At 41.6% G+C, this 25,297-nt stretch overlaps 2 protein-coding genes across 3 annotated transcripts in view; one reads left to right on the top strand and one right to left on the bottom strand.

Annotated features, from left to right (window-relative positions):
• Window positions 1–201: 201 nt before the first annotated feature.
• Window positions 202–25,297, top strand: part of AARSD1 (alanyl-tRNA synthetase domain containing 1) — a 194,414-nt gene continuing 169,318 nt past the window's right edge. Inside the window, exons 1-2 of one of the 2 annotated variants that reach the window (XM_063458923.1) lie at window positions 202–256; window positions 22,375–22,503. In XM_063458923.1, the coding sequence (XP_063314993.1) occupies window positions 22,465–22,503 (39 nt within the window). In that variant the 5' untranslated portion in view covers window positions 202–256; window positions 22,375–22,464. Of the gene's footprint in view, window positions 279–22,374; window positions 22,504–25,297 lie in introns of both variants that reach the window. The other variant, XM_063458924.1, reaches the window with a different exon arrangement.
• LOC134566147 (zinc finger BED domain-containing protein 4-like) lies at window positions 9,998–11,893 on the bottom strand. The gene is made up of 2 exons (XM_063425853.1): window positions 10,544–11,893; window positions 9,998–10,414 (listed from the first exon to the last, which is right to left on the bottom strand). Exons 1-2 carry the CDS (start codon window positions 11,891–11,893, stop codon window positions 9,998–10,000), a joined length of 1,767 nt encoding a protein of 588 aa, XP_063281923.1.

Below are 25,297 nucleotides of genomic sequence, written 5' to 3'. Positions count from 1 at the left end.
ACCTTGCTTGTCAGTGTGCACATAATGTGTGTGCAGTGTATATAAGTAGTCTATTTCACAAAGATGAAAATAACCATCATTCTTATTAACATTTTCAGGGCTCATATATAGCTGTATGGTGTACTTTAATGCACACACACAGAAAGCACATGAGGCTCTCGTATTCCGGAAGTTGCAAGGCATGCCTGTAATTGTAGTTCTTTCTCTTCGTGATGGCTGTTCTCAGTCCTTTCTGTCTATGAGATCATTGATTCAGGTAAGCGCGATCGATTGACTTGGTGAGGTTGCGGGAGAAATAGTGCTGCAGGCATTCATTTGTGCTTGCATAAGTGTGCAGGCAGACACGTTTTAAAACGAAGGCGGATATGGGATTTAATTAGAACCACGGTAATACGCACGCGTATCATGCTTTGTATGACGACAAAAACCTAGTATGTGTGTATAACAGTATGCATGGTTATTTTGTGTGCATTATTTTGACTTTCATTGCTAGGCTTGTTCAATGTAATTTATTATAGCGCTATACCCTGTACACTTGTGACTTGTATTAGCTATTTGTATGTACACATTATAAGGAATAACTATATAATAAACGTGAGCAATGTGCATCGTTTACCTTCCTAGGTTGGTGGCTATATTTTCGGAAGTGCCTGGGTATATATGGTCCAGTGCTGCTGTTTGTGGGATATAGTCTTTCAAACTAAATTTGCCATTCGATGACAGTAAAAGTAGTTACTGCCCCAGGACTGTAACTTGGGCAGTACTGGAACATATGTCCTAGTGCTGATCTACCAGCAAACGTCTCAATTCTAAAGCAAAACTTGTATTCATAAGGCCTATTTCCTAAGTTCATGTTTGCACTCTTTGCAGGTTTTCCCTCACCAGTGCAATAAAAATGTAAAAAAAAAAACAACAAAACTAATATTTACTTACTGTTTGGTTCTAATGCCCCAGCGTTAACACTGCAATGTAAACATTTCAGTTTCTTTAAAACGGCAATGTTTTACTGTTGCGGACCGTTTCGCTCACAAGAGGAAAAAAAAAAAAGTTTAGGCGATAATTCCCTTTCCAGATAGACCAGCAGCTACTGCAATCCCCAATCTCCCGAACTGCAAACTGCACGAATTCACCAACTCCCGAACAAGAGACACACAAACCCTGGAAGCAGCCGAACAGGAAAAGCAATACGAACCGCTTACACTCCTGGCAATCGGCATACAGTCAAATCCCCCCCAAGAATGAAACTTCACTTTGAGGGTTAAGCAGGAACTCCCTGTACTGGCCCATACAGCCTCTTTTATTCCCAATCCCCAAACACATTACAGCCCACAGGGTTTTGCAGAACAACCAATAAACACATTACAACTCATACTATGCAAGTACAGCGGCCAATCAGACACAATGGGACAATAGAAACACACCCAGCATGTTCCTCCCCTCTGCTTAGGAGATAATTGAGTCAATTACTGTATCTACTCAATTATCTCCAAGCTGAAAAGTTGAATCAGTCCAGGGGTTAAAAAGTTAGGTGAGGTCCCTTTATTATCCCTTGTCAGCATGGCTTTACCTGGTCTGGCAGTGTCCCTGGGACAACGTCCTGCTGGAGAACAATGGAGCTGGGGGAGGGGAAGAGCCCTACATTCCCAGGGATTCAAAGGGGAAGAAAAAGTGTCCAAAAAGTTTCCATGTGTCCGTACACTGTTTTAAAGGGCCCAATCTCCTAGGGCCATAGTCCAAAGGCAGCAGGCGGGCAACCAGGCTTCTCCAGGGAACAGTGGCGAGGTTGGTTTCGCCACATTTACATTGCAGGGTTAAGAGGACAGAGGCACTGCAACCAGAACACTTCACTGAATGTTGGTCCCTGGCTTCCCAGCCCCCACAAGAGGTATGGCTAAGGCAGAGATTATACATTTATTGGTAGCCATTACTATTCATAGCAATGGGCACTGGGATAGGCTGGATGCAGTCAGCTGACATTCACAGCCACCTGCTGCTGCTCAAACTAATGGTAGCATTAAAATGGTTAACAAATTGTGGGATATGGAATGTAGGTGTATAATAAGAGGGTTGAGAGCAGAGGAGGCTCTCTAATTATGAAATTTAGGTGGCCACCTAAATCGCCTTAGGGCAGACTGAACTGTCGGGTCCTCAGTCCTCAGAACAAGGGCCCGATACTGGGAGTGGGCTATGCCACCAGGTGCGGGGCCCCTCCCCACAGTCTGCCCATAGAGAGAGCCGAGCCTCCGATCTGCAGCTCCGCTGGGTGCAGAGCTGCAGATCACGTCTGTCACACCAAGGGTGCATAATGTTTGCACAATAGAATATTGCCATTTAATGTAATTTGTGTAGTGCATATGTGAATTGGCCACTTGATTGCAAGGTCAGATGACAGAAGGGGTTATGTAAATTGCATAGGAATTTAAAAGGGGATGGTTGACAACATGGATTGATCCTTTTATTAATCAAAAGCTCTGCAGGGTGTGAGATTTTACACTTGCCATGCCTGGATGTCTAGTCCCACTGTAAACTAGCTGGCTACAGCCATATGGCCTGTACCTTTTAATTGAGGAGTTGATTTCTTTGATATGTTAATGATCATTAGCTTTCAAGAAAGAAAAACAAGCCTTGCGTTCCAGTATCATATCCAAAAGAAACATTAATACTTACTCACGGAATAATAAATGAGCCTCATTTTTGTTATATTTGGAATGGAACGAGCACAATCTTCTAATCAAGGCCAAATCTGATTTGCGTAACTTAACCACAGGGGAAGGGATTGTGATGTCTGCTATATTGGGTCACAAGTAAGGAGTGAAACATATCTATGGATTGGAAAAATGATAACAAATTCATAGACGCAATTATTATTATTTCTGTGGCAAGTACGTAAGAGGAGATAAAACCAAATGTTTCCATTTGGATTGAAGTTGGTCTGGAAAACAAGGGGGTGGTCACTTATAGTTACTATAGGTACGCCTTATCTCCACCTCTGGGTGAGGCTTGGTAACCCACAGTGTATATATCCAATGATACTGAGATGTGTATTTGTACTTGCTTTGGGGCCACAATCTAATTCTAAGTGAGTCACCACCCTTCTTACCAAAGACCCCTGGGCAGAAGTTTTAGTTTGAAAACTTGAGTAAATGATTAGGACTTCGGTTATTTTATCCCTTTTGTTTTTATCTGTTGTTGGTGTAACTAATATGATTGTCATCTATATTTTTGTATGCACTGTGACTATTTTTGCTCGTAATAAATATTCCTTTATTAAGTTCTGCCTTTGTCTGGTAAAGAATCACGTTACCTGAAGAGACTAATTAGTGTTTTGCAATTGCTTAGATATTGTGCTAAGTTGTGTTGGGTGGGTTTTTATTAAGTTACCTAAGTGGCCAAGGCACCCCATTTATACATTGTCTTGGTGGTGGCAGCAGCGTTAAAATAGTAATATTTATATTATTATGCTTAAGTTTGGATGGTGTTAAGGGGGGTATTATCATTATTTCCGGTCTAGTGCAGACAAATAGTAAACTTTAACCCTTTCACCACCACAACTACGCCACGCACACTCTTGAAGTAGGTTGCGTTCGTGACAACATCATATAGTTCTCGCGAGCTCACCGAGCATTGCTGGAGCTTGTGAGAACGAGGTCTGCAGCTCCCACTGGACTACCAGGGAATTGCATTAAAAAAAAAAAAAAAAAAAGGTATTTCACAGCCTTCCCCACACTGTCCCACACACTGCCCCCCCACACTGTCTCCCACACACTCTTTCACACACTCTGGCCCCCCACACGGTACACAAACTCCCACAAACCCTGCGTCCTCCCCACAGTCACACAGCCTGTCCCCCACACTTCCCCTCCACAGCCTCCCCACACTACCCAACCACACAGCAGTCAGCTACCTAATACAAATGCTCACCGAGACATACATTCAAAAACAAGGATAATCACTGTCAGACACACACTCTCAGACAAATACACAGGTAGACAATGCCAAATACACTCACAAATTCACACAACCAGATACATATTGTGACTGCATGTCTGTATTTGTCAGTGTGTGTGTCTCTGTGCAACAGTGTGTTTGTGTGCGTGTGCATGTATCAGTGTCAGTTTGTATCGTATATGTGTGCATGTATTAGTGTGTTTGTGTGTCAATGGTTGCAATGTGAAGGTGGTATGGTACGGACAAAGCAAAGGTAAAGTTGCAAGATATAGAATATATATTGTATACATACATATACAAAACATGGAGATACATGTAAAGAACATATGGGATAATATTATTATTATTATTATTGTTATTATGATATTTATAGAGCGCCGTCAAATTCCGCAGCGCTTTACAATGGGTGGACAAACAGACATTTAGTTGTAACCAGACAAGTTGGACACACAGGAACAGAGGGGTTGAGGGCCTCTCTCAATGAGCTTACATGCTAGAGGCTGTGGGGTAAAATGACACAAAAGGTAAGGATAGTATTAGACTAGTGACAGTTGCAGAAGAGGAATCAGTTGGGAGCTATTAACAGTTTAATTGATAACCTTTTATGAAGAAGTGGGTTTTTAACGATTATTTTGAAGGAGTGGAGACTGGGTGAGCATCTAATGGAGGAGGGAAGCAAGTTCCACAGGAACGGTGCAGCCCTCGAGAAATCTTGAAGGCGATCATCAGATATATATGTTATATGTTAAGGGATTACAGAATATGTGGGGGAAATGTCTATGTGCTAGTTTTCTCATCTGTAACTTTATTATTTTGTAGGCGTTTTTTTTTTTACCCAATCAGAATTTTAATTTCTGTTAGCAATAACCACTTTCACACCAGCACATCTGTATACATAACTGCCAGGCAATCATGTATAAATGATCAGCATCACTGCAAATTTATTTAGTTTGCAAATAATTCCATAACTACAGTCCAAGAGCTCACAACAGAGCGGCACAGGGAGCCGCGACACTGCAAGCCTCTGAACAATGAATACATAGACTAGCTCTCTGTATCCAGCACTGCAAGCCTGCCCTTCAATATAATTACAGCTCATTATACACACACGATGCAGTCCCTATATATTTTTTCACTATGAATGTTAGTGGGGATCTCATTTTTTTAGTCAAGAGCCGCCAATGGTTTTTATTTATTATTGCCATTTATATAGCGCCAACAGATTCCGTAGCGCTTTACAATATTATGAGAGGGGGATTTAACTATAAATAGGACAATTACAAATAAACTTACAGGAACAATAGGTTGAAGAGGACCCTGCTCAAACGAGCTTACATTCTATAGGAGGTGGGGTGTAAAACACATTAGGACAGGAATCTCCCTTTAGGAGAGGGCAAGAGACAGGTATGTGAGGTAAGGGTTAGTCTTGGAGGCCATAAGCTTTCCTAAAGAGATGTGTTTTAAGGCACTTCTTAAAAGATGTAAGACTAGGGGAGAGTCTGATGGCGGTAGGCAGGCTATTCCATAGGAAGGGAGCCGCCCGCGAGAAGTCCTGCAAGCGCGAGTTGGCCGTACGAGTGCGGACAACGGACAGGAGGTGGTCACGGGCAGAACGGAGAGACCGAGAAGGGACATACCTATGGATCTGTGAGGAGATATAAGAGGGGCTAGAGTTGTTCAGTGCTTTATAGGTGTGAATTAGTACCTTGAATTGACTCCTATAGCATACAGGAAGCCAATGTAAGGACTGGCAGAGGGGTGAGGTGTGAGAGAAACGACTAGAGAGGAAAATCAATCTAGCAGCAGCATTCATTACGGACTGTAAGGGTGCAGTACGGCTATTGGGGAGACCAATCAGGAGAGGGTTACAATAATCCATGCGGGAAATTACTAGAGCATGGACAAGCTCCTTGGTAGTATCTGGTGCAAGAAAGGGGCGGATGCGGGCTATGTTTTTAAGATGGAATCTACAGGATTTGGCAACATGCTGGATGTGAGGCTCAAAGGTGAGACCAGAGTCAAGTATGACGCCAAGACAGCACGCTTGCAAGGATGGACTGATGTTGGTACCACAAACTTGGAGGGAGAGCGAAAGAGGAGGATCAGTATTAGGAGGAGGAAAGACAAGGAGCTCAGTTTTTGAGAGATTGAGTTTCAGAAAGCGGGAGGACATCCAGTCAGAGATGGAAGAAAGGCAAGCAGTGACACGTTGCAGGACGGCAGGGGAGAGGTCCGGGGAGGAGAGTCTTCATATCTGTCCTTATACCAACAGAGTTTTAGCAAAAAGTTCTGATGTCATTATAGTTGTGTCGATAATAGAACAGTAGACAAAGGATTTTATTCCCCTGACTTTTTGGAAAAAGGCACTTAGTCTACATGGAAGAGCTCAAGATCTTTCTCTCTGCAACACTGTTAAGCTGTACCGTCTGTCAAATTTTGTAAATATTTTTTTTCTCCCATATTATTATTTTTTTTTTTTTAATTCTTTATTTTTTTCGTGCATATAGGTTTGACAGGCATGCTTGTGGTACCCCAAAGGCATTCCACTTGCTAAGATCAATAACATTTGTTACAGTGGGGTATACAGAGACTCGTGCACGTTTTATATTTAGAGTGAGGGTGAACAGTAAAACATGAGTGGTAGCAAGGCATTTGTATAGTAGGTACATTAGGCATAACATTGTTGTGATTGTAAAATATATGTTTATCGTTTGTGCCTAGCTAAGAATTGCAGTATACGACCTGAGCAAACTATATTGCAGTTAGGTTGTGAGGTTACACATCATGTCTAGTTAGCAGGCTGGTTGTTTAGGTGTATGCCTACATAGCAGATGCTTAAGAAAGAAGGACATGTTAGACGATATGCTCAATATTATTACAGTGTCACATGCCAGACTATATACGTGTCTGTATCCATGCTAGTTGTGCTTATGTGTGTATGTGTACAGGCAAGTTTCGGTAGCGAGCAGCCAGAGGCTTTACAAATGCACATTTTTTTATGGTTCAATTAAACAGGCTGAAATATAGGACCGGAGAAAACACTGGAGGTACTAGCCTATTATAAACAAGCTTGATCCTTTGTGTAAGGTACTGAGATTGACTAGGAATAAGCTCTTCCGTTTCTAATGTAGGCTAATCTATGGGTCCAAGCACCGGATCCAAAAAGTAAATAACACATTGCTAGCAATCAAGGGTGTCAACTATGCTGTAGCTGATTGACATAATTTAAACATTGGAATGAACATATAGGTAAACGAGTAACTTGGCTATTTCTGATGCTGTGAATATTCATACAAAGGTATTAAGCTGTAGGTAGTGTTAATTCTGTTTTGTGGCCACTTGGTACTGGGTAAAAGACTCTTAGGGAACAGTTAGTTTAATTTCTCTGACAGAGAACTGATGTACATTACGTGCTGTCCATTTATCCTACACCACTTATGGGCCATCGGAGCTTGGCAGACTGCATGGTCAGTAAGGGTAGGGCCCCTCCAGGGGAAACTCCGGGCGCTTCATTGTCGTGTCTAGCTGCTGGGCCATGCCGCTGGAGCAGGGTCGCCTCCGTTGCTTTAGGCATGTGAGGGGATTCTGGCTTCCCTGGTTCCCTCTGTGCTGTCGCTTCACTTGGGCGAGGTGGGTGTAGGGCTCTCTGCCGCCGTCTTACCCTTTTGTGTTCTGGCGGTGCTGCATTCTGTTGCCGAGGGGCGCGGTTGCTCGCTGTGAGTAGTGTCCCCTGTCGCTGCTTGTTCTTTAGGGGGGTACGATGTGGGGGGAGTCCCGGGGTGGGCCCCTGTTGGGACTTTGGGCGACTCAGCCGGGGCCGAGAGTGGAAGTGCTGGGGCCTGCATCGGGTCCTCCACCTCCGTCTTCCCGCTTTCCTTGTCCCCTTCTGGGTCCTAGTCGGCATTGTGGGTTTCGATGAGGAGTCACTTGGAGCTGCTGCTGATGGGACCCCTTCCAGGGCACCCCTGCGGTTGCCTATTTTGGCCCAGAAGGCCGCCAAAAGTCTGTCTATTCTCTCCGATAGCGGGAGCAGGACAGGCCCAGGTGCCTGAGCCCACATGGCTTCCGCCATCTTGGGTGTCGACAGCCTGGCGGTGTCGGTGCACATGGGTTTACACCTCGGCTGTGGGCTACCTGCTTCTGTTGCCGGGATGACCCCCACCGGCAGGGGGGGGGGAGGAGAGGAAGTTCCGGGCGAGTCTCTGGTGCAGCGGATTCCAATAGGCAGGGGGATCGGCCGTCTCACCCACGCCGCTCGGATAGGCCGCATGCAGGTCTCGGGTCTACCCTCTGGATGCAGTCGCCAGCGTTGTTCAGGATAACCATTAAGCTGTTTCGCCATTATACATCTCTGTTGCTGGGGCCGGGAAGCTGGCTGCATGTATGTATTTGCAATAAGTTTAGTCGTTTTAAAGGTTTTTAAGTCAGGAGCTCATCTGCTGTGCAACCACTCTGCTCGGCTGTCAGGCTCCGCCCCCCCTTCTCCCATATTATTATTATTATTGCCATTTATAAAGCGCCAACAGATTCCGTAGCGTTTTACAAAATTCTAAGAGGGTTTTTTTTTACTATAAATACGACAATTACAAAAAAACGTACAGGAATGATAGGTTGAAGAGGACCCGGCTCAAACAAGCTTACAGTCTATAGGAACTGGGGTGTAAAACACAATAGGACCAGAAATAAGAGTCAAATAGGGTGGGAGTGAAGCAGAGCTGGAGGAGAGAGTAGAGTGCTGCCCTTTAGGAGAGCGCAAGAGACAGGTATGTGAGGTAGAGGTTATTCTGGGAGGTCATAAGCTTTCCTAAAGAGATGGGTTTTAAGGCACTTCTTAAGACTAGGGGAGAGTCTGATGGCGGTAGGCAGGCTATTCCATAGGAAGGGAGCCGACCGCGAGAAGTCCTGCAAGCATGAGTTGGACGTACGCATTTGTAATACGTTTGCCAAGAGAGGCAGTATAAAGAGAAAATAGAAGGGGACCAAGGACAGAGCCTTGGGGCACTTGAACCAAGACAGGACAAAGATAGGAGGTATCATTAGAAAAGGAGACCCTGAATGATCATTGGGAGAAATAAAAGGAAAACCACGAGAGGACAGAGTCACAGAGACCGAGTGATTGAAGAGTTAGAAGAAGAAGAGCCTGATCAACGGTAGGGATCGACCGATATTGATTTTTTAAAGCCGATACCGATACCGATAACTTGTGAACTTTCAGGCCGATAGCCGATAACTTATACCGATATTCCATGCATTTTAATTTTTGGGAAAAAAAAACAATTTCTACACAAATCTGCTGTTAAATGAACATGTTTATTGTTAACGTTTAGCTTTTTTTTGTAAATCTTTCTTTTTCATTGGTAAATAAAAATAAATAATACAGAAACATACCAGTCAGATTGCAGCAAAACAATGGTGATATGGTCAAATACAACAAATTGGACCACTTTTTTTTCTTCTTAAATAAATATCAGTCAAAAGGTAACAAGAACAACAATGTTCAATTGCACATAGTCCATACTTAGATTAAATCTTAGTAAAATGAGCAGCAATGACATAGGTAATTATATCAAAGGGACACTACAGTATATATAAACAAGGCATCAAAACAGCTTCATTAAGCTATATTTATTTTGTTGCCTAACTGCTTAGCCTTAGTGTCAATTTAAAGTAATTTAAACACATGGTTTAATGCATATAAAGAATATCACATTTAAAACAAGATGTTGAGTAACTTAACCTTTCTAGCTGAGTAACGATAGGTAGCATAACTTATAAGGGCAGACATAGGCAATACGATTAGTCATCATACAGGTATTGGTCTTGGGTAGCAGAGGAAATGGCAGTGGGCACAGGGTAGGGTACACTACACTACACTACACACAGGACCAGTACCTGGAGCATCCCATCCCAGATCATTCAGTGAATGCCAAGCCATGTTAACCTGCTATCCAGCTTCAAGGTTACAAAAAAGTGAGTTAAGACAGACATTAAATAACATTTAATGAAAACTATTAACTATGCTAAACTAATCTAAAACGTTAGAATGTCTTCAATACTTCCAGTTGAGAAGGAGTACATTGTAGTGCAGAAAGCACAACATTTCTGCATGTTCTCCTGTTAAACGGTTTCTGTTTCTTTCGTAGATTGCAGACACTTCACTGAAAACACGCTCACTAGGTACAGAGGAGGGTGGAGAGCAAAGGTATCTTCTGGCATAAGAAGCAAGGGTTTTAAAGCGTGTCTCATTTTCTTTCCACCACTCAAGTGGATTGCCTTTTCTATTGATCACTGGTTCTTTCAAATAAAGATGAAGCTCATCCTCAAGGCTGACTTTTGGTAAAGTTAGAGTATCCTCTACATGAGGCCCCAATAAAACGCTGAACATGGCATCAATTTGGCCATGTTTAAGACTTTTTTCCATGTGTTTCCTTTTTGGGAATTTGTAGGTTTCTGTTGAATCATCATCCTGCTCTTCCAGACTAGTACTACTAGTAGCATGCTCTTCCAGACTAGTACTACTAGTAGCATGCTCTTCCAGAAAATCCAGACTAGTAGCACCAGGCTCTTCCAGATGTGACCTTTCTAGAACCTGCACCTCCTTTTGCATATCTTCTGTCAGCCATTCTTTTGCCTTGGCCAATACATTATCAGAAGAGAAAGCATGATGTTTGAATCGAGGATCTAAAAGACATGCCATAACTACGTTTATATTCTCTTCATACTTCAAAAAACGTTTGTTGAGGCTTTCCTTCATGACCTCCCTGAGTGTTTTAATGCCACGTGTAGTGTGCCCTTCATTCTCTTGAAGAAGCATCTTCAGCACTCTCACACACGGAATAACGGATGACACACTTGAGTCATTATGGCTAACCTCTAGTGTCACTTCCTCTATTGGGAGGAGGGTCTGAATAAGATTTGCTACAATCTCCCACTGATCAGCATTAGGGCAAGAATAGCCTCCATGCTCACCAGCATAGATGCTAAGAGCTCGCTTCTGTTCCAGCATTCTTTGTAGCATGTGGAGTGTGGAGTTCCATCGTGTTGGAACAGCTTGAATCAGGCTGTTTTTGGGCAGGCCAAGGTCTGACTGAATGCACCTCAGTCGGTGCTTGGCAATGAATGAATGGTGGAAATGACTTGCACACTTTTTTAGCATGGCAATTATGTCGATCACAGCTCTCTGGCTTGACAGACCATCATTTACTACAAGTTGCAGGGTGTGTGCCATGCAGCTGAGATCTGACACTTCAGCAAGCCTCATTCCTTTCACCATGTTTGCTCCGCTGTCTCGAAGCACAAGCAGCACTCTATCTTTGCTTATACCCCAGTCATCAAGCATGCCTAGAAACATTTCTTTAATGTACTCGCCAGTGTGGGATCCTTGCATCACCTTTGTGTTCAACACCAACTGCCTTTTTGTCCATTCGTTATCAATGAAGTGACACGTAAGACTCATTAGTGATTCTGTTGATCCGGACCAGCAGTCAGTAGTGAATGAGAGTGAATTGCCAGCATTCTCTGGTTGTAACATTGTTTTTACTTTCTGTATCACCTTCTGATGAATCTTTGGCAGCATTTCGGTCCTGTAAAATTTTTCATTTTTCAGTGTGTACCTTGGCTCAACTATGGACATCAAGCGCTTAAAGCCAGAGTCAGACACCATTGTAAATGGCTGGTTATCCGTAACCATCATCTCTGTGATTGCTCTGTCCAGAAGTTGGGATCTTTCATCGGACTTTTGCCACTTGGTGTGTCTCTGAAATAGGTCTTTTATTTTTGGCTGGAATAGAGTTGGTGTTTCACATGATTCCTTTTCTTTTGTTTTCTGTGCTTCATTAAATAATTCAACATGATGAATTCTTAGATGGGTCCAAAGATTTGATGTATTCTTTGTTTTTGCAGTTGCAGATCCCATGCTCACATTGGTTTTGCATGTGTTGCACATGGCCTGTCCTGGGGAGGGTTGACTAAAATAGTCCCAAACTATGCTTTTACTTTTTCTTTGTGCATCCATCTGCATTGAAAGAAGAGGGTTACAACAAGCTACAGTGAGGTTTAGAGTTAGTTGTGGATGAAAAAAAAAAAACCCCAATATCAATATTAATATGAGATCCCAGCATGAACCTGGCTGTTACTGATGGCAGTGTAAATGCTGTCAGCAGTCATACTCCTGTCATGCTCATCCGGCCAGTACATACTGGGATGTATGACTACTAGTGCTATTAGCCTTTTACTTATTGGAGCAGTACAGATTAAGTAAAGCGCGCGCACACAAACAATGCAGTGACTGTTGTGTTTACATTTCACAAAGCTGAAAGCACCTATAATCAATTCTTCGCTAAGAAATATGTGGATAAGGGGGGAGTAAGTAAATTATATTTATATATAACAATATAAGCTTGTGTTGACTTCATTACTACTTTATATTAATTGCATGAAGAAAATCACTGACCACAATGCTACAATAGTATCATTGGTGTGCGTGATTTTATTGCATTTAATATTATGGGGTGATTTGAAAATGAAATGTGGTATTATAATTAATTAAATTTTAATACGCACAGCAGAGGGGTAGACTAGACTATATAATATAAAATGATTTCAGCAAAAATATTTTCTCTACACACAGACCGCATTATTAATAATAATGCTGCCTGTGTGTAGAGGAAATATTTTTGCTGAAATCATTTCAATATTATTTACTAGCACTAGTCAGTTGTCCCCAAATTCACTTTCTCATCTACCTTGATCTGTGCTCCGGATAATTCTGGCGCTCGGCTCACAGCAGGGAGGGGTGATGATGATGATGACGACGTAAAGCCTCTTTGGCTGGCGGCTGGACGTGGAAGGAGTGCTGTGAAGGTAAGTATTGAATGTTACAAAGAGCACTGTGGTGGTTGATATCAGACAGAAACATCAGCCTCACCTTCTGTCTATGGTTTGGTGCTAATACTGAGTTCTTGTTGTAGCAGTAGTAGTATTTTTTTATCCGACCTTAAATTTCAATCCGTACTGGTCTGGACTTTATAATACTTACACAAATTAAATGCCATATTGATAAAGTATAATGAATTCCTTCTTAATGTAATACTTAATAATTTGCACAGTACTTGGCGTGGGAGCACTTTAGTATACTACCCACTCCCCAGTGCTTTATCATTTGTATTGTGCCAAATTGCCAATATACTACCAGAGGGCTTTATTATTATATCATTTATAATATAAATCTAATGCAAACAACACCCAGAGCTTTATTATAATATATACTACTATAGTGCCATATTATCCAGCAGCACCACCACCCCTCCCCCCCTGACTGACTACCAAGGGCTGCTTGCTTCTTTATTATAATTTAAGCTAGTGCCACTGCCAAATGCCAATATCCACCACCACCCCCTCCCTCCACCTCACTGACTACCAACTAAGGGGATTTATTAATTTATAATATACTAGTGCCAATTTTTCCAAATGTCAATTTCCACCACCACCACCTCCCCTCCCCCCACCTCACTGACTACCAACAAAAGGCTTTGTTAATTTATAATTTACATTTATAATATACTAGTGCCAAATGCCAATTACCACCACCATCACCACCAACCTCCCCTCCCCCCTCACTGACAACCAACTAATTGCTTTATTAGTGACAAAAAATGGCATTTGGCAAAATTTGCACTAGTATAACTATATTATAAATGTAAATTATAAATTAATAATATTAATATTAATAATATTAGTTGGTAATTTACAATTTACATTTATAATATAGTTATACTAATGCCAAATGCCAATTTCCACCATCATTCCCCCCTCCCCCTGACTTAAACTTCCAGTTCCAACCAAGGGATTAATTATAATTTAAGATGTGCCAATATAATTACTTAGTGTGCCATGCGGCATCCGACCACAACCACCCCTCCCCCACCTCACTTAGTAACCTCTAAATAAACAATATTCATAATATTACATAAAAATCATAGATAATAAATCATAAAAGAAAATTACCTTTTTAGTAGACCAGAAAAGGTGGCAAATAAAGCGATCCAACTGGGCTGGCAGTGACACACAAGCGGCAGAGCAGACAACTCGGCTGGCACACGGCACTGACTGAAGCCACTCCTCCAGAGAGCACTACTTCAGGGCGGCCGGGACTTCAGCTCCTCTCCCGCGATTCGTGCGCACTTCTTGTTTTGCTGTGAGGAGCAGCGAGACGGGGGCGCACCCGCTGGACGCATTATCGGCATTATCGGCAAGGTTAGATGCCGATACCGATAATTTAGGAAACTGTGAATATCGGCCGATAATATCGGTCGATCCGATAATCGGTCGATCCCTAATCAACGGTGTCAAAGGCAGCAGAGAAGTCAAGAAGAATTAGTATGGAGTAGTGGCCTTCAGATTTAGCTGCGATTACTGAATGATAGTTAGAGGGGGAGGACGGGTCGAGGGATTTTTTTTCAGGATAGGTACAACAGTGGCATGTTTAAGATGAGGAGGGACAATGCCAGAAGAGAGAGAGCAGTTGAAGATTTGTCTTAAAGGGACACTCCAGGCACCCAGACCACTTCTGCCCATTGGAGTGGTCTGGGTGCCAACTCCCAATACTCTTAACCCTGCAAGTGTAATTATTGCAGTTTTTTATAAACTACTAGACAGCCACTAGAGGGCACTTCCTGCTTCATAGCACAGGGAACCTGTGCTAGAGTGTCGCTGGACGTCCTGTGTGAGGACCTCCAGCGTCGCTCATTTCCCCATAGGAAAGCATTGAAATGCATGTTCAATGCTTTCCTATGGGGAGCGCTAAACGCATTGCCACGCATGCGCATTAGGTCTCCCCGGTCAGTGGGCGGGATCAGTCTCGCCCACTGGCCGACGCAGTCAGAAGGAGGAGCAGCGCGGAAGGAGAAGCAGCGACGTGGGCCTGGGGGGTGGGCAACCGGGGATTGGGGGGTGGGAGGGAGAGGGAACCTGCAGTGCCAGGAAAACGGATTGTTTTCCTGGCACTGGAGTTTCCCTTTAAGGAAGGCACAAGACAAGAGGAGAGATATCTAATAAGGTGAGATGGGACAGGATCAAGCGGACAAGTGGTGGGGTGAGCGGAAAGGAGAAGTACAGCAACCTCTTGTTCAGTAGCTGGGGAGAAAGTCTGAACGGCATGATCTGCGTGTGATTGAGAAAGAGAATGGCAAGGTGGGGAGAACTCTTTCCTTAGCTGTTCAATCTTATCGGTAAAGTAGCATGCAAAGCTATTGGCTGTAAGGTTAGTTTGAGGGGTGGCCACAGCAGGGTGAAGAAGAGAGTTAAAGGTGTCAAAGAGATTCCTGGGATTGCAGTAGCATGAAATAATGAGAGAGGAAAAGTATGACTGGCAAGGGCTGCGCTGTATGAACATAATATGAATCTATAATGGAGCAAGTCTGACTGGTTGTGAAACTTCCTCCATGAGCGTTCAGCACAACGGGAGCATCTTTGCAGATAGTGTTGTAGTGGGACCTGGGTAACCCAGTTGCTTACCACCGCTATTAATGTATTAAGAGACCCATTTCCCCCAGTAACTGGATGACACACCGTTTTGGAGGTTTAAGCACTGACTAACTTCATCATACACACAGGCTTCTTTTAAGCACAGACCCTCACAGGGGGTCTCTATTCAACATAACACAATCCCAGGCAGGAGGGGGCTGGGTTCCAGATAACCATCTCCCGCTCAGGGAGTTACCAACAGCACAAACACATTACATACGGGGGGGGGGGGGGGTAAACTTTGGGGCTCACCACCCCAGGAAGGGGCCCCACAAGTAAAACATATATCGTTAGATAGCCCCGGATCCTATCTGGGACGCCTGCAGACAGCGGGGCTATTGGGTGTGCAGAGCCCGAGATACCAGCATCTAAAGTTTGGGGTTTGAGGCTCTTTATATTTTCGAAGTCCGTTCCACAGCGACGCTTGGTTTGGTCCGGTGAATTAAAACTTACCGCCCAAAGCAAGCAACAGCCAAACCGCTGAAAGGCGCAAAACCCATTCGCTGCAATCAGCAACCAGGGAGGAGAGGGGTTTCGCCACCCAATTAGAAGATAGGGCGCGAAACCCGATTGCACCAATCCGCAACCAGGGCTCTGGAGGAGGGGGTTGTTTTGCCGCCCAATCAGATGAAAGCGCGCAAAACCCAGTTTGAACGAGCGCTTCTGCTCTGATTGATCGCCGTCTCCTTGTAGCGACCAACCAGCACTCCCTTGTGCAGACCAACCAGGAGAATGATGTGAACCCAGTTTGAATGGGCGCTCCTTCTCCCATTGGTCGGCACAAACTTCCACGTGAGACAGACTCCCAGCCACAGGGATCCCCTGTTGGTGCATGTCCCTCTCTCTCGGGTGGATATCTCCACGCTGGTATCCAGCCGAGAGAGCTTTTTCCTGGGCAGCCACAAGCCTAGCCTCGTAGCTCCCAGGTAGGGGTGTAAAGAGTGGTTATAGCTCCGTTGCAAGCTTGCTGCTGCAGCCTGGCACAGGTCAGAGTATTTTGGCGGTTGCCATCTTCAAACAGTCGTATTTTAAAAACTATGACTCCTACAGCGCAGAGCTTTATATTGTGAGAATCACAAGACCAAGACCTACATTTTGATGCATAGCATGTCTCTGCAATATTAACAATGAAGGCACAGTCGCAGTTTAGAAATTGCCCTTCAAATGTGAGCTTTGCAGAGTGGAGTTTCAATGAATGTCAATGGACAGCGTGAGTTGCAAACAAATGGTCATATTGCGAAAACTATCAGGACTATGGCTTAGCTGTGGACATGTTTAGTGGCAGCAGGGATAGCTGAACGTTTTGATATAAGATTTGTGTAGGTGGGCCTGAAAATGAGGGAGTGGTGGCAGTTTAGAAATCATGTCCTGATTTTTCAGCTTTTGCCAGCTCCCACTCTAGCTTTGCTATTCATTCCTATGGGACAAATTGCGCCACAAGAACGACGATATTCCGTGAACCATTCGGCGAAACGTTCCGTTTTGGTAAATGTTTGTCTATGTAAAAACTGTGGGAGGAGTTAGGGTGGCAAATTTGGCTATAATAATAATAATAATAATAATAATAATATATATGTGAGATAACATTAAGTGGTCTTGCTATGCAAGAACACTTAATAATATATATGTGAGATAACATTAAGTGGTCTTGCTTTGCACGAACACTTAATTAATTGGGAAGAACTTTGTTATTAGCAATAATCAACATGGTTTTATGAAGCACAGGTTATGTCAAACTAACTTAAGTAGAAATATAGATCAGGGTGTTGCAGTGGATGTGATCTACTTGGATTTTGTCAAGGCATTTGATACGGTTCCTCACAATTGGTTATGCAACAAAAAAGGATACCGCACTCTGTATAAATACTGCTTAGAAGCTAATTCTTGCAAAAATAGTTTTATTTAAATAATCAAAGCGAATAGAATATCATAAAGGTATAATTGATGACTAACAAAATATATCTACAATCCTACCATTGCACCTAAACAATAATTAATATATACAGAAAGCCCCCAATATAAACCGCAATAGATAATCAAGTAAAGTGCACAGAGGCACTATATGATAGAGAGCCCTCTATCTCTTATATACACTATACAGAAAAATTCATCAGTAATATAGAAAAAATATGTGAAAAAACAAAGAGAATGTCCAAAAAATAAAACAGTAAAAAGAAGAAAAAATGGTTAGTCTTCAAACTAAAACAAATTGGTCTAGATGAATTTTCTTGTTCTTGGGTAGAACATTGGCTTAAGGATAGAGTACAACAAGTTGTCATTAAAGGGACACTATAGTCACCAAAACAACTGCAGCTTAATGTGAGTATAATAGTTCCCTTTAGGCTTTTTTCATGCAAACACTGTCATTTCATAGAAAAGGCAGTGATTACATTGCCTCTAGGGACACCTCCAAGTGGACACTTAGATGGTCACTGGAGGTGCTTCCTGGGTCAGTGCTGCCGAAAAAGTTTACAGAGGGCCTATGAATTGGCTGAGCAAGCTACTGACAAGATTAATGAAAATAACAAGCGAAGATATGATTCCAAAGTACGTTACAAAGACATTGAGCCTGTAGATAAAGTACTCTTGAGATACCTGAGAGTTCCAGGGAAGCATAAATTAGCAGATCGCTGGAGAGACACTCTCTTTGAGGTTCTCAGGATCCCTGTGTATTGAATCAAATGGCCTGAGGGTAGAATCAAAGCTTGGCATAGAAATCACCTAGTGCCTTCTCTGGTGAAAATTCTAATTTGGAGAAAAACACTGGTAAAGCCAATAAGAATTCCAGCATACAGCCTCTCTTAGGAACTGACTCAGAAGAAAACCCTGGAGAAGTTCCCAGTGGGACATCGCCAACTAATGATAAAGAAGCGGTTACTGTTTCCAGCTCTGAAAGAGACTGGTGGACAGCGCCAGAAACACAGTTGGTCCTTTCTGCCTCTGCTCCTTCTCCTCCTTCTTCCTCCTCATCCAGATTGAATACTGAAAGTCCCAGCTTCATCCCTCATACACCAATTAGGAACTCTTAACTCTATGCGAGGACCTCTGTCTACGGGATCCCTTCCCAATGGTGTGGGTGAAAGACCCTGTGATGAAGAAATTAGTGGACAACCACAGAGCAACTTGGTAGAGGCAGAAGAAATCGGAGGGCCCTGAGATTCAAGTTAATCAATGTATTGCATACTGTGACTGAAATATTGAGTGATAGAACTTCCCTGTATTAGATTGTATTGTGTATTAGCATGATTAGATTAAATAATGCTTTCCTGTGGGGAGGACTAATGTGCGCGTGGCCACTGCCGCGAATGCGCATTACGTCTCCCTCGCCAGCAGCTGACAGTGAGGGAGGAGTGTGGGCGGAGCTGAGTCAGCACGAGGGACATCGTCGCTGGACCAGGTAAGTGACTGATGGGGTTATTAAGTAGTTTGTTTTCCTGGCACTATAGTTTCCCTTTAAGTGGAGGCTACTCATCTACTCATGGGGTGGGTTCCCCATAACTAGAAGTTGCACTGAGTGAAGGCACTGTGTCAGAACAATATGTCCCGATCTCCCAAGGTGTAACTGCTGCTAACTACGGCTTGTTGCCAGGAGCAGGGCAAAAAAGGGTTACACATGTATATGTGTACATATGTATACCAGGGGGCTGCACTCACCTGAACATGCATAAATGGAGTGCTGCTGGGGGCCAATGTATACAATACACAAATCCAGCGCACTCACTTATCCACTAAACAGCAACTTCAAACTCACATATTTTATTGTTTTTTTTTTTTTTTGTTTGTTTCTTAACCCCTTAAGTCCGGAGGACGTAATATTACGCCCTGCAGGAACCGGCTCTAAACGCCGGCGGGCGTAATATTACATCCTCGCCATAATGGCCGCCCACGTGGCCGGCGCTAATCGCCCGCTGCAGATCGCGGTCGGGGGGGATGCCTGGCCCCCCAGGCAACCCCCCCTGTGGCCGGTGACCGCGATCTGCAGTCTCTGATCGCAGTGACAGGCTGTCACTGCGACCAGTATTCAGCATGTGTCAGACGATTTCAAATCGGCTGACACATGCGGCCGGCGGCGTTCCCCTTCTGCAGATCGCGGTCGGGGGACTTACCTGGCCCCCCAGGCAGTCCCCCTGGGGTCAGTGACCGCGATCTGCGAAGTCTGAGATCGCAGTGACAGGCTGTCACTGCGATCTCAGAGCTCTCTGATCGCAGTGACAGCCTGTCACTGCGATCAGTGTTACATGTGTCAGCCTATTGGCTGACACATGTAACTGGCACAGTGATTCCCCTGCAGATTGGAAGGGGGGAGTGCTTGTACCACCCAGGCACTCCCCCCTGTGGTCAATTACCCAATCTGCAGGAGGTGATCACAGTGACAGGCAGTCACTGTGATCACTGATCCTGTGTCAGCCAGTGATGTGAAATCACTGGCTGACACTGTCATTGCCCCCCTGTCCTAAAATAAAATAAAATAAAATATTAGTTAAAAAAATTACAGTTACAAATAAGATATACTTAGATCATATATATTATATATATATGATCTAAGTATATATATATATATATATATATATATATATATATATACACATACACACACACACACACATTTACACATACACGACGTGTATTTAAATATTAATATATATATATATATATATTAATATCAAATTACACGTAGACTGATACTGATCAAATATATATATAATTATTGTTATATATATATTTATATATAATATAAAAAAAATATGTAAATACGTAAAAAAATAAAATGTAAAAAATATTTAAAAATAAATAATTAAAAAATATATAGATGTGTTATTTCGTTCGAAGTGTATTGTGATATTAATATATATATTTATATCAAAATACACGTAGAACAAAATAATATATATATCATAATATATATATCTATATACATAAATATATACGTATATATCACTATATATATACCTATATATAAATAAAAATATTTAAAAAAAATTATATATATATATATATATATATATATATACGTATATATACACATATGTATATATATACATATATAATAATTCTACACATATATTTATGTAATAATTTTACATAATTAGGTATCCTAATTAATTACAATTAGCGGGACCTGCCTGACAACCCATGCCGAAAGTATAGGGAATTTAATTAGCTAGCACTATATTTAACCCTATAACTTTCCAAGACACCATAAAACCTGTACATGGGGGGTACTGTTTTACTCGGGAGACTTCGCTGAACACAAATATTAGTGTTTCAAAACAGTAAAATGTATTACAACGATGATATCGCCAGTAAAAGTGACGTTTTCTGCATTTTTCACGCACAAACAGCACTTACACGGGCGATATTATTGCTGCAATACTTTTTACTGTTTTGAAATACAAATATTTGTGTTGAGCGAAGTCTCCCGAGTACAACAGTACCCCACATGTACAGGTTTTATGGTGTTTTCAAAAGTTACAGCGTCAAATATAAGGCTTGTGTTTCATTTTTTTCACATTAAAATTCGCCAGATTGCTTACGTTGCCTTTGTGACCCTATGGTAGCCCAAGAATGAAAATTACCCCTATGATGGCATACCATTTGCAATAGTAGACAACCCAAGGTATTGCAAATGGGGTTTGTCCAGACTTTTTTAGTAGCCACTTAGTCACAAACACTGGCCAAAATTGGCGGTTTTTGCATTTTTCACACACAAACAAATACTAACGCTAACTTTGGCCAGTGTTTGTGACCAAATGGCTACTAAAAAAGACTGGACATACCCCATTTGCAATACCTTGGGTTGTCTACTATTGCAAATGGTATGCCATTATGGGTGTAAATTTAATTCCTGGGCTACTATACAGTCTCAAAGGCAACGTAACCAATCTGGCGAATTTCAATTTCAAATGTAACGTGCTATATTTGACCCTGTAACTTCCCAAAACACCATAAAACCTGTACATAGGGGGTACTGTTTTACACGTGAGACATCGCTGAATACAAATATGTGTATTGTATTGCAGTAAAAGCAAACAGTATTTTGACATCCACAGTTAAAATGTCACATAGAACAAAAAAAAATAAAAAAAATATTTTTTTCTACCATTTTTTTAATACATTTTTTATATTAAATTATGTTCAATACCTAAATATTTGATGTTAAATGAAAGCCCTGTTTCCCCTGAATAAAATGATATATAATAAGGGGGGGTGCATTTAATATGAAAGAGGTGAATTACGGTTGGACAGACATATAGCGTAAATGTCAGGTTTTGTTTACGTTTTGTTCTGTTCACAACTTGTACATTTGGCTGCGGTGTTAAGGGGTTAAACCCTGACGTTGTGGCAGGCTTATGCAATGTATGATCATATACTGTAACTAAACCTAAACACACTTTATTGTGGTTAAAGAGATACACATATACTGTAACTAAACTAACATTATTTTTGTAACGTCAATGTGGCAGGATGCATTTGTAAATATGTTCAATGTACAGTTTAAGTTCAACAATAAAGCCTAAATTTAATCTTAATGGATAAGATTTCTACATGGCTTAATAATTTTTGCATAAACTTTGAAAATAATTTTTTCAGCATAATCAAATATAAGAAAATTTGTCATACATAATTAAAATTATAAAAAAAACCAAAATGTTACAAATTAAATAATTAATAAATAATTTTAAAAGTTTATCCAAAATCATTGGAGAGCATATCCAACAATTTTAAATGGAGGCTTAAGTTTATGTATTATTAATTATTACTAATTTCTTATACTGCACTGTTGACAAGTATTGATTTCTTGTTTATCCAGATTAAAAAATACACTTGCAATTTGTAGTGTTTAACAGATGACTATTTGCATTGCTCTTTTATGTGAAATGTATTTATAATTCTGTATTTCAGATCTGCATCAACAGCAGTCATCACATCATTCTTATCGCGTATTACATTCTGTAAAACAATAGGATATCTGTTTTTTTGATTCCGTTTGAGATGGCTTTTCACTGTCAGAGAGATTGTTATGCCACTGAGGTGAGTATTAAACTAGGCATTATGGAGTAGATTTATCAAGACATAAAACATGCTATTCTATGGCAATGTGCTTAATTTGGAGCAATCGCCATGGAAAAAAAACAGTGTATCTCAACATTTAACACTGCACCCAGAATAGCACCCGTTTTATCATGATAAAATCTACGCAATTCACAAATATACTATTTCTCTTGGTATTCTTATGCATATCAGTAATTCAGAAGCTAAATTAAAAAAAAAAATAATCTGATAAACCCAAATATTTATATTTATGTAAAGCAAAACAAAAATATGCATAACATGTACATGCACTGTATGTATGATTAAAAGTCTTTAAATAGCAATTTAACAGCTGAAGCGTGACTTTGCCTTGGAATAGCATTTTACAACTTTTAAAATTTTTATTTTTTCCCTCCAGATTAGAGGCAGTGCGCTACAACAGGGATTTCCTCTAATCTGGATCAGAAAGGCAGGCAGGCAACCAAAATTTAACTCTGCAGACTCCTCCCAGACTCCTTCTCCTACAGGTATAAAACCACACTGAACCTCCAAAACCCCAGTTCTCTGCCTGTCTTCGGCAGGGTAGGATGTGCAACTAATGTGGACAAGGTAAACTAGGAGCGTCCAGGGAGGGCTGTGTCCTCTGCAGTAGTCCAGGGCAATTCTGTCCTAATTGTGGTGGAACGCAATCTGGGCGCCGGTGTTCCACTGGATTTTATACTGCCGATCCTCCTTGGTGCACGTGCAGGAAGGTCTTGGATATAGAATGCATCGCACAGGCTGCGTTGTGTTCTATCTGGAGATCGTGGAGCGCTCTACGTATGCGCAAAGCTATCTCCTATAAATCAGGCATGAAAATTAAAAAAACCTTGTTCTAGGACCTGGGAACTGTAATAACCCCAGCAGCAGCACCTTCCTGAGCAGACAGATAAACCTGAAGAAAAAGGGAAAAGCTTAGCCAAAATGAAGCATTTAATGTGTGCCACTCCTTCCCAGCCTTTACCAGATGGCTACAAAAAGAACGTGTGTCAGTTGCTATAAAGTGGCTTCAGATAAAGCTAAAAAGACAGACATTTTGCCCTTCATGTCATGGTTCCAGAAAAGCCTGCAACTAACTTTGGTGGACATAAAGGAAGCTGCTCTGCTATAGGCACAGAAAAGAGCCGAACCAAATTCTCCTCCTTCTAAAAGAAGTCACGTTGAGAGATTCCAGAAATGAGCTCTGAATCATCTTCTTATTAATACTCTTTCGAAGCATCCAGTGCTTTCTCTTACAAGGAATATTGCTTTCAGGAACAGTATCTACATAAACTCATCAAGGAAGTCTATAGCCTCATAGATTTGGAGAAATCTCCTTCAGGTACACAGGAAAAGAGAATACTTAAGTATTTTCCAATTCACACTTCTGTACAGCAGTTAATGTTTAGGGAATTGAAATTTACGTTCAAGAAAGCTTTTTATATCCAAGTATTTAAAAAACAGTTTTTTTCACTCAAAGAAGTACCTGACAAGCAGCTGGAGATCATACCTAAAGTGGATATACCTATTGCACAACTGGGGAAGAAAACCAGACTTCCTATTGGAGATTCCAGTGGGTTCCAGGATGCAATGGACAAAATATCAGAATCTTGCTTTAAAAAAAACTTTTTTTCCACTCCAGCTGCCCAGATAATGCTCTCATTTCAGGTTCTTCAGTGGCCAAAGCTCAAAGATGTTGGCTGGATACTTTGGAGAAGTTTACATGGGTGAATCCAGAGAAGATCCTGTTAAACTTTTGAGGAACGTTAAGATGGCTGTGGATTTTCTGGCTGACTCTTCATCAGAGGCTGTGAAATTTTCAGCAAAAAGTATGGGGCTCGCTAATGTAACCATACATGCAGTATGGCTCAGAAGCTGGTAACCTGACTCTACTTCTAAAAATGAGTGGTGTGATCTTCCCTTTGAACAAGGTAGACTGGTTTGCAACTGGACAACCTGCTAAAATGTATGGTGGAGGGTAGGAAAGCCTTGCCTGAAGAAAAGAAGAAACGTTCATGGAACGTACCAATCTTCAACAAAAACAGACATTCTTACAGAGATTACTTTTGTAGGTTCTCAAATAAGAAAAATCAAAGAACATTTTCTTTTCAAGATAAAGGAAAAAGGAACTTTCCAGAGAAAAAAGAAGAAAGATTATGACGCCATTTCAGTAGGTGGCAGGCTTCTGTTATTCAATTCAGTATGGCAGAAGACTACTAAAGACAGCTGGGTCCTGTCAGCGGTTCAAAGAGGTCACAGAATAGAATTTCTCGACATTACTCCAAGCAAATTCCTTTGTTCAACCATGCATTCCACAAATATTGCATTAGTACTTCTTCTCCATGAGGTTTGGGTCTTGTGGCAGAAAAATGTGATAGAAATACTTCCAAAAACAGAAGAATTCAGCGGTTCTTATTCAAGATTTTTTTGGTAAAAAAGCCAGATGGTTCTTTCCGTCCAATTCTGGATTTAAAGTTCGTAAACAGGTTCGTGCTTCAGAATTTTTTTGCATGGAAAACATCTCACATAATTCAACCAGGTTTATGTTCCATCGATTTGCAAGATGCCTACCTACACATACCCATAGCAGCAGAAAGAAAAAGGTTTTTAAGATTTGCCATAAAAGATCAGGATCAACTTCTGCATTTCCAGTTCAGGGCCTTGCCCTTTGGCCTTTCTTCAACTTCAAGAGTCTTTTCCAAGATACTCGTGGTCATCACAGCAGAATTGCGGAAAAGAAGTCTCAACGTCGTACCTTTTACGATAACCTGGACGA

Source organism: Pelobates fuscus, chromosome 6 (genome assembly GCF_036172605.1).
Source record: "Pelobates fuscus isolate aPelFus1 chromosome 6, aPelFus1.pri, whole genome shotgun sequence".
NCBI classification, from domain to species: Eukaryota; Metazoa; Chordata; class Amphibia; order Anura; family Pelobatidae; genus Pelobates; species Pelobates fuscus.
The sequence above is the reverse complement of the archived record's forward strand: the minus strand, read 5'-3'. Positions and strand labels throughout refer to the sequence as shown.